General features: G+C 47.7%; 1 protein-coding gene and 1 non-coding gene across 2 annotated transcripts in view; both read right to left on the bottom strand.

The window, feature by feature from the left end:
* Nucleotides 1-1,053: 1,053 nt before the first annotated feature.
* On the bottom strand, nucleotides 1,054-1,125 carry trnaa-agc (transfer RNA alanine (anticodon AGC)). Its single transcript has one exon. It is a non-coding gene; the product is annotated as a tRNA-Ala (tRNA).
* A 2,896-nt stretch (nucleotides 1,126-4,021) lies between these two features.
* The window catches only part of LOC115384139 (NACHT, LRR and PYD domains-containing protein 3-like), a gene marked incomplete at its 5' end in the record, with an annotated part of 256,996 nt that continues 248,765 nt past the window's right edge, over nucleotides 4,022-12,252 (bottom strand). The window contains 5 exons of the mRNA XM_030086473.1: nucleotides 4,022-4,080; nucleotides 4,383-4,556; nucleotides 4,835-5,017; nucleotides 6,166-6,339; nucleotides 6,618-6,791. Of these exons, the coding sequence (XP_029942333.1) occupies nucleotides 4,074-4,080; nucleotides 4,383-4,556; nucleotides 4,835-5,017; nucleotides 6,166-6,339; nucleotides 6,618-6,791 (712 nt within the window). The remainder of the gene's footprint in view (nucleotides 4,081-4,382; nucleotides 4,557-4,834; nucleotides 5,018-6,165; nucleotides 6,340-6,617; nucleotides 6,792-12,252) is intronic.

Below are 12,252 nucleotides of genomic sequence, written 5' to 3'. Positions count from 1 at the left end.
CTCGTAGGATGTTCTGCTAAAATGTAAACGGGGAGATCAGCACTCACACATTAATGTCTCAAACATCCTGATCATGATCTCAGCTCTCGGCTGGCAGCTGACCTCAATACCAAACTGTCCAGGTGGGAATAAAGTCCAACCTGTCTGTCAGGACAGGCCCAGCCCAGAGGACAGTTACTAGATTGATTTATTTTTCATTTCTTGGGGTGAGATGAGACACTCAGCTCATGAGACGAGACACAGCATTGGGTTCACCATCACGAGATCAGACCAGATTTCCACTTTACTTTTCAGAAAATTAAAATGACAAAATATATGACTAGAAAAACAGACTTTTTATAAAACTGTCACTGAACAATAAAGGTGCATTTTGAAATGTTTTATAATTTGGATCCATGCATGGCCTCAGCCTGAGCATGAACTTCTTTCCTCAAATGATTTTTTATTTTTATTAAAGAGCAAACACTAGAAGTAAAACTGTAACCAAAGTCCTCCTCTATCAGTGCAGAGAGCACAGTGCTCCTGTTTGTCACGGTGTTCAGGACTATTCTCTGACAGTTCTTATATATTGTCCTTGTCTTTCCTGTCACTCAGTCGCCGTTCATTATTTCCACTGGGACCCAAAATGCTGCCACGAAAACTATTTAAAAGTTTTTGTGGCAAGAAAAGAACACAAAAAAGAGTTCGTTGCTGAATCTAAATGACTAAACATCCCAGTGGAGACATGCAAGAAGCTGCTCAGTAATGATAGGAAGAGTTTGATCACTGTAAAAGCGAATGAAGGCTTTACTGTTGATTATTGAGAAGAGTGTGAATGGCATGGCAGAGAAGACAAGGAGAAGGAGTTTCAACAACTTCTACATTGATTTTTTGAGGGAAATATGATTTTTTCATAAATTCTTTACACCCACAGCAGACGGATTTCCCTAACAGTTCTATCTTGCTGGAAGGATCCTCCAGAATGTTCAGAGATGGATTTTTTCCTCACAGCCACGAAGAGACACTCAGCCTCTTTTTATGAGCTTTGATGATATGGATGTTAGATATAAAGCCTGGAGATGTTGGGGATTGAACCCAGGACCTCCTACATGCTAAGCAGGCGCTCTACCACTGAGCTACATCCCCTGTTTCCTCCACCTGCTCTGCTGGTTCTGACTGAAGTGAATCAGCTCAGTGAGTCCAGGAGGAAAACTCCTGAGAAGCCTGTTCCTCTCTCAGCAGGACAGTCTGGACTGTGGAGTGTGGCTGGTTGCTGGAGGTCAGTATTGATGGAAGTGGATCCATCACTGGTCCAGGTCAGGTGTTTTCTGTTCATGGGGGTTTGATGGTTGATGGTCCATCTGACAGCCAGGTAGTGCAGCACTAAAACCATGCTGAAGGAGGCGCTGTGGCTCAGCTGCTCAGAGAGCCTGTCTCATCAACAGGAGGTCCTGGCTCCAAACATCATCAGTCAGTCTCTACATCTGGAAAGTGACAGCAGGGTTACTGTCTGCTAAATAACCAGGAGACTGAATTTTATCCTGACATCTATTATGTTGAACTGTTTTGTCTTTTATTGTCAAAACATATTTTACAGGAAAAGAAAGCTCAGAATGGAAGAATCATAATAGAGTGGAGACTTTGGAGTACCAGGGGTCTGGACATGGGGCGGGGGTTCAGAGGGTTTAGTTTGTGGAAACATGCTTAATAGCAGGTACCCAGGTGTGGTTGGAGAGCCTGGTTGGGCTCCAGGAGGAGGGGGTGTATCTGGTGGACGGTGAGTCCAGTCAGGGTGAATGTTGCTGACTGACCAGTCAGTCACTGTAAAATACATCTGGCAGTAGAACCCAGTGATCCTGATCCACACACTGCAACATGTCCTGCTTCCTCAGCAAGCTGTGGACTGATCCTTCATGGCTGCTGTCCAGTGTGTCCAACACAGGGACACGGCCAGCCGTCCTGATGCTCCGATGCGCCACTCCTCGGTGAAGGATGGAGGTTTGTGGAGCTCAGTGAAGCAGGAAGAGTTCTTCACTTCATTTCATTGCAGTAAAACAGAGAAGTTTGTCCACAAAGAGCTCCATGGCTCCCAGATGCTCCTGATCCTCCTCTGCTGGGATCTCCTGCTTTATCTGCTCTCTGGCTGACAGCTGCTGCTGCTCCAGAGGGCAGAGGGGGTTGAACGTCAGTCGCTGATGATCCATTGATCTAATGAGAGAACCTGGACTCAACGGTGAAAACAGTTTCTGACTGAGCATCAATCAAAACAGCTGATCCATTGACTGAATGAGATAACCTGGACCCAGTGGATGCAAGAGGTTTACTTAACGTATTGAAATACCCTGATGTTATCATTTAATACCCAGCAGATCTGAGCCACATGTCCTGTTATGACCCAGATCTTTTTAAAGGGTGTTTGTGTATCTGCCCCCCTCCTCTCTGTATCTCTGTGTTCCCCCTCCCTCCTGGGTCAGGGTTCTCTGCTCATGTTCTGTGTGAAGCAGGAGGTTCAGGCTGGCCACGGATTGGACGGAGGCTGATGGGACTGTCTATAAGGGGAAGAGCAATCCAAGGCCGGGGCTCCACTTCTCTCTCTGGCTCCCAGCTGAACTCAGGCAGTGTGAAAATTCTGCTCTGGATGTTTTTTCTGAAAATGAGGATCAATGACATGATCCTGATGAGACGTAGTTTCACTGTCAGTCAGTCTGTTAGAGTCTAAACAGTCTGGATCTGTGAACAAAGTCAGAGTTTAATGTGTCTGAAGCTGAAATATGAAGTTTAACAGTCTCTTTGTAGAGTGTCTGTTACACATCAGTCACTACTTGGACATTAAAATTCAGCTTTGAGTTGAACAGATGAAGCTGCTGCAGCTTTAACATCAATGATGTTTCAGGATTCAGTGACTTTCTTTCCATGCAGACATTAGAAAAGCCTCAGAGCCAGGGGAACGGCCGCTCTGTGGAAAAGTCCTGCTGTGTGTCACCAAACACTGGATGGAGATCCAGACACTGCAGAATGCCAAGGAGAGAGGGACGGTGAACAACATGGGGGAGGGAGAGTCCTCCTGGGGGGAGCACAGTGTCTGCTGCTGCTCTGCAATGCCCGGGGATTGAATCTAGAGAAACAGCTGAGGACAACAACAGCTGCAGTGGAAGAGTCGGAGGAGGAGAGCTGGAGAGAGCGGAGTGAGATGCTGACTTCTTCACTCACTGCTCCAAGAAAGAGGACGGAACAAGAAACAGTTCAACAGACTTTATTAGAACAAACATTGAACATGTTCCCAAATCAATCCAGTCAGGACGGAATTCTCTGTGTTTCCTTCTAAACCAAAGAAACAAAGCTCTCAAACAGGAAAAGAGTTCTCTGACTATCAGCTGACATCAAGACTTCAATCAGGAGTTTAAGCTTCACAGAAGATGAGAAGAAAACAGAAGAAACAAGAAACCAGCTTCACTAAATATTGATCAAAATAGAGTTTTTATGAACAAAGAGGACAAATGAATTTGGACTGTTTCAAAGATTGTGTCTAAGATCTGTGTCTTAGTAGTTTGATCATTTTTACTGAGCTGCTAAACAATTAGAAATCATTGAAAGTTGAGGATTGACTTTAAAATGTGATTGAGAGGAATGAAAAACTTCACCAAGCAGAGAATTACATGACTGAACAATTCATCATTTTTCTTCTGCAGTCAGTCCAAAAGTTCTCCTGTTTTCTGTCACATGACTCAGAAATGAAGAGATTTAGTCTGGAATCACTTTGAAAATCAAAGCAGATTGTATCTGAGAGCATGAGAAGAACATCTGGACAGTTGTTTCTACACCAGTCTCACAGAAGCAGCAGATGTTGTTGATCTGAAAACGTTTTCTGAGTGGTTCTTTGGATAAATCTCCTTCAGGATGGTGAAATGAGGGAGAGCAGCAGGGCTGAACGCTGAAGATCTACTGATGCTCCATGGTTCCATGCTGGACTCTCACAGCTCTTCACACTGCACCACTGACACTCAGCAGCTCTTCTGCTGCTTCCTCTGTCACTCAGTGCTGGAAGAAGCTCTGCTCTCAGTAGATCTTCAGGACTCACAGCCTCCTCTCTGCTCTCAGTAGCTGCAGAGAGATGAGAGGTGGTGGTCAGAGTGTGTGAAGCAGTGAGGACTTCAGTCCTGTTCAGAGCAGCAGTCAGCAGCTCAGAGCTCATGAAGGACCACCACTGTCAGACCAACACAACAAGCCTGTGGCTCCTCTGATTGGCTGACTGTGTGTCCTCTGCTGTCCAATCCTGAAGCTGCTCAGCGTTCTCCTCTCACAGCCTCACTGAGAGTCAAACACTGGATCTTTGTTCTCACACTGACTGTGTTTAGTCCAAACCTGCTGAAAGCAGCATGGACTCACTCCAACCATCTACTGACCTCAGAGTCTGCAGGCTGCAGTCTGAACTCTGCTGGAGAGCAACCAGCTGCTGCACATCTGCATCCTGCAGATGGTTCCAATCCAGGTAGAGCTCCTTCAGGTGGGAGGGGTTGGACTTCAGAGCTGAGGCCAGAGAAGAACAGCTGATCTTTGACAAACTGCAGCTCCTCAACCTGAATAAAGAGAGAAAGCAGCAGAATCAATGAGGAGGAACCAATCAGATGTATTGATGGAGAAATGAGCAGCTCCACATTACTGAGTCCTGATCAATGAGCTGTTCTGTTGTTGTGGATCTTCATCACACACAACATTCACACTCCTCCTCATGTCCACACACAGCAGTCAGCTGCTGCTGAGCTCAGTCCACTCTCTCACTGCAGGATCAGAGTCTCAGATCACAGCTGCTGACAAACATTTCTCCTTCTGCAACAGGAACAGACAGTCAACTGACCTCAGAGTCTGCAGACCACAGAGTGGACTCTGCAGAAAACCACACAGCTGAGAAACTCCTGAATCCTGCAGAGGGTTCCTGCTCAGGTCCAGATGTTCCAGATGTTTCTGGAGGGAGGGGTTGGACTTCAGAGCTGAGGCCAGAGAAGAACAGCTGATCTCTGACAACCTGCAGTCCTCCAACCTGAATAAAGAGAGAAAGAAGTGAGATTAGAGGACAGAGTTTGCACACACACACACACACGCACGCACGCACACACACGCACACACACACACACACACGCACACATCCCATAATAAACTGACATGCTTATGCTGACATACTGTTGTGCTGAAAAGCTAATGCTAACATCCTGACACAGTTATGCTAACATGCTAATATCCTGACATGTTTATGCTGATATGTTGACATGGCAACTCTAACATGCTCATGCTAACATGCTCATGTGTTTACATGCTAATCCTGCCATGCTAATTTGCCAACATACTGATGCAAACATGCTAATATCCTGACAAAGTTATGCTAACATGCAAATGTCCAGACATACTCATGATAACATGATAATGTTCTACTATGCTAATGCTAACATGCTAATGTGCTCACATGCCTATGCCAACATACCAAAGTCTTATGGTAATGTGCTGTTACACTAATGCTAATATGCTAACATGCTGATGTGTTAACATGGTGTCAATGTGTTTTGAAGCCATTTGTCTTTCAGCTGTTAGCTTGGTGTTAGCTTAGCTTCATGCTGACTTGAACTTTCTCAGTGGAATAGTTTGGTCCGTGCAGCCAGGTGTTCTGCAATGAGATCAAATTCCTGATGGCGAGCTCCCAATCAAGGCCAGGAGCCTGAGAACAAGTGCTGCCCCCACATGGTCTGGTAGAAGCTCTGCAGCCTGTTCACTCTCCTCCTCCTCTGACTGAACTCTGAAACCACATCCCATCCAGACCTCACTGGACTGACTGGACACTTTCACAACTCTTCATCCTCCAATCCACACTGGAACCCTGTGAAGCTCAGTCAGCTGTTTAGTTCTGCCATGGAGGAGTGAAGAGCCCAGCCGCTACGCTGCTTTGAAAGCTGAAGGTCAACATGGAGCGTGTCAGAGGTTCACAGTCAATGATCCACTGCAGCTCCTTTCTTCTTCTAGCAAGCTTTGAAATGTGGAGCTGCACACGGCTCTGCCACAGTCACAGGACTAAAGAGCAGAGAAGAAGCTCCGTTTCTCCTGGAGATCCTCAGTGCGGATCACTCTCAGATCAGCCTGATGTCTGACCTTTAGTGTCAACACTACTTTACTGAAACACACTCAAACATGGAGTCTGACCTCAGAGTCTGCAGACCACAGAGTGGACTCTGCAGAAAACCACACAGCTGAGAAACTCCTGAATCCTGCAGAGGGTTTCTGCTCAGGTCCAGATGTTTCAGGTGGGAGAGGTTGGGCTTCAGAGCCGAGGCCAGAGAAGAACAGCTGATCTTTGACAACCTGCAGCCCTCCAACCTGAATAAAGAGAGAAATAAGCAGAATCAATGAGGAGGAACCAATCAGATGTATTGATGGAGAAATGAGCAGCTCCACATTACTGAGTCCTGATCAATGAGCTGTTCTGTTGTTGTGGATCTTCATCACACACAACATTCACACTCCTCCTCATGTCCACACACAGCAGTCAGCTGCTGCTGAGCTCAGTCCACTCTCTCACTGCAGGATCAGAGTCTCAGATCACAGCTGCTGACAAACATTTCTCCTTCTGCAACAGGAACAGACAGTCAACTGACCTCAGAGTCTGCAGACCACAGAGTGGACTCTGCAGAAAACCACACAGCTGAGAAACTCCTGAATCCTGCAGAGGGTTCCCGCTCAAGTCCAGATGTTTCAGGTGGGAGAGGTTGGACTTCAGAGCTGAGGCCAGAGAAGAACAGCTGATCTCTGATAACCTGCAGCCCTCCAACCTGAATGAAGAGAGAAAGCAGCAGAATCAATGAGGAGGAACCAATCAGATGTATTGATGGAGAAATAAGCAGCTCCACATTACTGAGTCCTAATCAATGAGCTGTTCTGTTGTTGTGGATCTTCATCACACACAACATTCACACTCCTCCTCATGTCCACACACAGCAGTCAGCTGCTGCTGAGCTCAGTCCACTCTCTCACTGCAGGATCAGAGTCTCAGATCACAGCTGCTGACAAACATTTCTCCTTCTGCAACAGGAACAGTCAACTGACCTCAGAGTCTGCAGACCACAGAGTGGACTCTGCAGAAAACCACACAGCTGAGAAACTGCTGAATCCTGCAGAGGGTTCCTGCTCAGGTCCAGATGTTCCAGATGTTTCTGGAGGGAGGGGTTGGACTTCAGAGCTGAGGCCACAGAAGAATAGCTGATCTCTGACAAACTGCAGTTAAACAACCTGAATAAAGAGAGAAAGAAGTGAGATTAGAGGACAGAGTTTGCACACACGCGCGCACACACACACACACACTGGTCACACAAAAACAGTGTGACTTGTGACATCCCATAATGAGCTGACATGTTAATGCTAACAAGGTAATATCCTGACATGCTTATGCTAACATGTTGACATGCCAATTCTAACATGCTAATGCTAACATGTTCATGTGTTTACATGCTATTGCTGACATGCTAATCCTGCTATGCTAATTTGCCAACATACTAATGCAAACATGGTAATATCCTGACAAAGTTATACTAACATGCTCATGTGCTGACATGCTAATGATAGCATGGTAATGTCCCAAAATGCTCATTGTAACATGCTTATATGCTAACATGTGCCAACATGTTCATGTCCTGACATGCTAATACTAACATGCTAATGTCCAGACATACTCATAACATGCTAATGTTCTACTATGCTAATGCTAACATGCTAATGTACTCACATGCCTATGCTAACATACCAAAGTCTTATGGTAATGAGCAGTTACACTAATGCTAATATGTTGACATGCTAATGCTAACACATTACTCTCCTGATATGTTCATGCTAATAAGCTATTGTGCCCACATGGTAATGTCACTATACTAATATGCTGACATGCTAGATAGATAGATAGATAGATAAAAACTTTATTAATCTCCCAAGGGAGAAATTCCAGTGTCCAGCAGCACACAGATCATACACATGCAAATAAATAACAGTACAATAAATACAAGTGCTCAGATTGTACTTGGTTTGGCTCAGGCACATCTGTTATACAGCCTGATTGCTGAGGGGATGAACGACCTCTTGAAGCGCTCAGTTCTGCAGCGCAATGACAGGAGCCTGTTACTCCGCTCACTTTTTTGAGCTGCAACTGTGTCGTGCAGTGGATGTTTGGAGTTCCTCAAGATACTCTGCATTAGAGCCCCCATCCTCCTCTCCAAGACTGCTCCAACAGAGTCCACCTTCCTCCCCATCACAGACACACACCTCCTGATCAGTCTGTCCAGCCGATTGCTGTCTCTTTTTGTCATACTGCTACCCCAACAGACAACCCCAAAGAAAACAGCACTTGCCACAACAGACTGGTAGAAAATGTACAGCATGTCACCACACACGTCAAAGGATTTAAGTCTCCTCAGGAAAAACAGCCTGCTCTGTCCTTTCTTATACAGGGCCCGAGCCTGCTCCGACCAGTCCAGTTTGTGGTCAAGGTGCACACCCAAGTATTTATAGGTGTGAACAACCTCAATACTCTCTCCGTCGATGATGACAGGTTGATGAGAGGGCTTCCTGCCAAAGTCAATGATCATCTCCTTCGTCTTCGAGGTGTTCAGGATAAGACCATTGTCCCTGCTCCAGGTGGTGAATCCCGCGATGAGCTCCCTGTACTCCTTTTCATCCCTACCCTTCACACATGCCACAATTGCAGTGTCATCTGAATACTTCTGCATATGACACGCAGCAGATCTGTGAGCAAAGTCAGCAGTGTACAGTGTGAAGAGAAAGGGAGATAGTACAGTCCCCTGCGGTGCACCAGTGTTGCTCATCAGGGTCCCAGATACACACCCCCCGAGCCGGACGTATTGTGACCTCTGGGTCAGGTAGTTGTGGATCCAGCGAACAAAGAGAGGATCCACTCCCATCCTCTCAAGCTTCCCCTTCAGTGGCTGAGGCTGGATGGTGTCAAAGGCGCTTGTAAAGTCGATAAACATCAACCTCACATAGCCTCCAGCTCCCTCCAGAAAGGAGAGCGCCTGATGGACCATAAACAAGACCGCATCGTCCACCCCCATGCCGTCCTGATAGGCGAACTGAAGGGGGTCCAGCCCCCCCTCCACTTGAGGTTTGAGCAGCCGGAGCAGCAGCCTCTCAAAAGTCTTCATTACCACGGATGTTCGGGCCACTGGTCTGTAGTCCTTCATCCCTGCAGGCCTTGCCACCTTGGGCACTGGGACAAGGCATGAGGTCTTCCACAACGCAGGGACACGTCCAGTCTGAAGACTCCGATTGAAGATGGTTTGGAGAGGCACAGCCAGCTCTGACGCACACTCCTTCAGCAGCCGTGGTGGTATTCCATCAGGCCCTGCAGCTTTCCGTCCATGGAGCCTCCTCAGCTCCACACGTACCTCCTCCACAGTGAAGGCCGGCGCGTCAGCAGAGGTGGAGCAGCCGCTGGGTGGTGAGGAGGAGCAGGTCACAGCCGCAGAGGTGGAGCAGCCGCTGGATGGTGAGGAGGAGCAGGTCGCAGCAGCAGAGGTGGAGCAGCCGCTGGGTGGTGAGGAGGAGCAGGTCACAGCAGCAGAGGTGGAGTGGCCGCCGGGTGGACATCCGTTAGTGTGTGCGTGCGTTTGTACAGAGTCAAACCGGTTGTAAAAATGGTTGAACTCGTCCGCCATGTCCACATCACCAGGAGCTACACATCCCTTCTCCTTGAAACCAGTAATGGTTCTCATGCCCTTCCAGACCTCTCGGGAGCTCTTATCCTGCAGCTTCCTCTCGAGTCCTGCTTTGTACTCCCTCCTGGCCCGTCTCATAGCCCTCCTCAGGTCATACTGAGCAGTCCTCATTCTCTGCCGGTCACCAGACTTAAAAGCCTCCTTTTTACAGTTCAGCAGATGTTTTGTGTCACTTCTGATCCACGGCTTGTTGTTTGGGAAGCAGCGCACGGTTCTCAGGGGCACTACTACATCCGTGCAGAAATTTATGTAGTCTGTGACACAGAATCTGTGGATTCAAAACAGTCCCTCAGCCTGGCTGATGTCTCAGGGGTCCACTGCCTAAAAGACCTCCTGACCGTAGGCAGTCTCATCACAGATGGTTTGTATGATGGTCTGAGGTGTATGAGATTGTGGTCGGACTTTCCAAGGGGAGGCAGAGACACGGCAGAGTAAGCAGATCTTACATTCACATAACACAGGTCCAGAGTGTTGTTATGTCTGGTTGGACGCTGCACATATTGAGTGAAGTCGCCTAAATGAGGGCTCACATCAACATGGTTGAAGTCCCCTGAAATAATGATGAGTGCCTCTGGATGTGAGGACTGGATCCTGGACACCGCCTCCTGGATGACGTCACACGCTGACGTCGCGTCCGCACGCGGCGGGATGTAAACAATAATGGCGGCGACCAGGTGAATCTCCCTCGGGAGATAATATGATCTTAATCCGACCGCCAGGAGCTCAACATCACGGGTACAGATTTTATCTTTCACCGTGATGTGACCGGGATGGCACCACTTGTTGTTGACCAGCGCGGCAAGTCCTCCACCCCTCGCTTTCCCGCAGGATTCCGCTGCTCTGTCCGCTCGAACGAGTGTGAAGCCAGAGATGCTAACAGCGGAGTCCGGCAGGGTCTCATTCATCCAGGTCTCCGTGAGCAGATATAACGAAGCTTCCCGGTAAGCACTCTCGCACTTCATCAGGGCTTCCAGCTCATCGCGCTTGTTGGGCATAGAGTTTACGTTACCCATTATAATAGATGGCACAAAGGGCTTGTACCTCGACCTTTTAGCTTTTAGCTTAGCGCCGGCTCGGCATCCTCGGAAGGGCTTCTTGATCTCGCGCGGGATCGGATGCTTGATTCCCCTCGATGTGCGCCTCAGCTCAAGGAGCACTTGTACCAGCACATTCCAAAACAGAACAACCACCAAAAACACAAAAACACAAAAAACACTAGCGCTGCTCGGACTTGCTGCCACTGCAGTTGGCGCATGCGTGCTAATGCTGACATACTAATTTGCTGACATACTTATGCTAACATGCAAATGCCCTGATGTGCTTCAGCTAACATGCTAATATCCTGACACTCTGTTGCTAACATGCTGATTCCCTGACACACTAATGCAAAGACATGCTGATGCTACCATGCTAATATGCTGACATGCTGATCTGCTGACACACACATGCTATTGTGCTAAAATGCTAATGTATTAACATGCTAATATGCTAACATTCTGAAGTGTTAACATTGTGTCAATGTGTTTTGAAGCCATTTGTCTTTCAGCTGTTAGCTTGGCGTTAGCTTAGCTTCATGCTGACTTGAACTTTCTCAGTGGAATAGTTTGGTCCGTGCAGCCAGGTGTTCTGCAATGAGATCAAATTCCCGATGGCGAGCTCCCAATCAAGTCCAGGAGCCTGAGAACAAGTGCTGCCCCCACATGGTCTGGTAGAAGCTCTGCAGCCTGTTCACTCTCCTCCTCCGCTGACTGAACTCTGAAACCACATCCCATCCAGACCTCACTGGACTGACTGGACACTTTCACAACTCTTCATCCTCCAATCCACACTGGAACCCTGTGAAGCTCAGTCAGCTGTTTAGTTCTGCCATGGAGGAGTGAAGAGCCCAGCCGCTACGCTGCTTTGAAAGCTGAAGGTCAACATGGAGCGTGTCAGAGGTTCACAGTCAATGATCCACTGCAGCTCCTTTCTTCTTCTAGCAAGCTTTGAAATGTGGAGCTGCACACGGCTCTGCCACAGTCACAGGACTAAAGAGCAGAGAAGAAGCTTGTTTCTCCTGGAGATCCTCAGTGTGGATCACTCTCAGATCAGCCTGATGTCTGACCTTTAGTGTCAACACTACTTTACTGAAACACACTCAAACATGGAGTCTGACCTCAGAGTCTGCAGACCACAGAGTGGACTCTGCAGAAAACCACACAGCTGAGAAACTCCTGATCCCTGCAGAGGGTTCCCGCTCAGGTCCAGATGTTCCAGATGTTTCTGGAGGGAGGGGTTGGACTTCAGAGCTGAGGCCACAGAAGAACAGCTGATCTCTGACAAACTGCAGCGCTCCAACCTGAATAAAGAGAGAAAGAAGTGAGATGAGAGGACAGAGTTTGCACACACACACACACACACACACACACACACACAAACACACACACACACACACACACACACACACACACACACACACACACACAGGTCACACAACAACAGTGTGACTTGTGACATCCCATAATGAGCAGAC

The sequence above is a fragment of the Salarias fasciatus genome, assembly GCF_902148845.1.
Source record: "Salarias fasciatus chromosome 23 unlocalized genomic scaffold, fSalaFa1.1 super_scaffold_20, whole genome shotgun sequence".
NCBI lineage: Eukaryota > Metazoa > Chordata > Actinopteri > Blenniiformes > Blenniidae > Salarias > Salarias fasciatus.
This window is presented reverse-complemented; position numbering and strand designations above follow the sequence as displayed.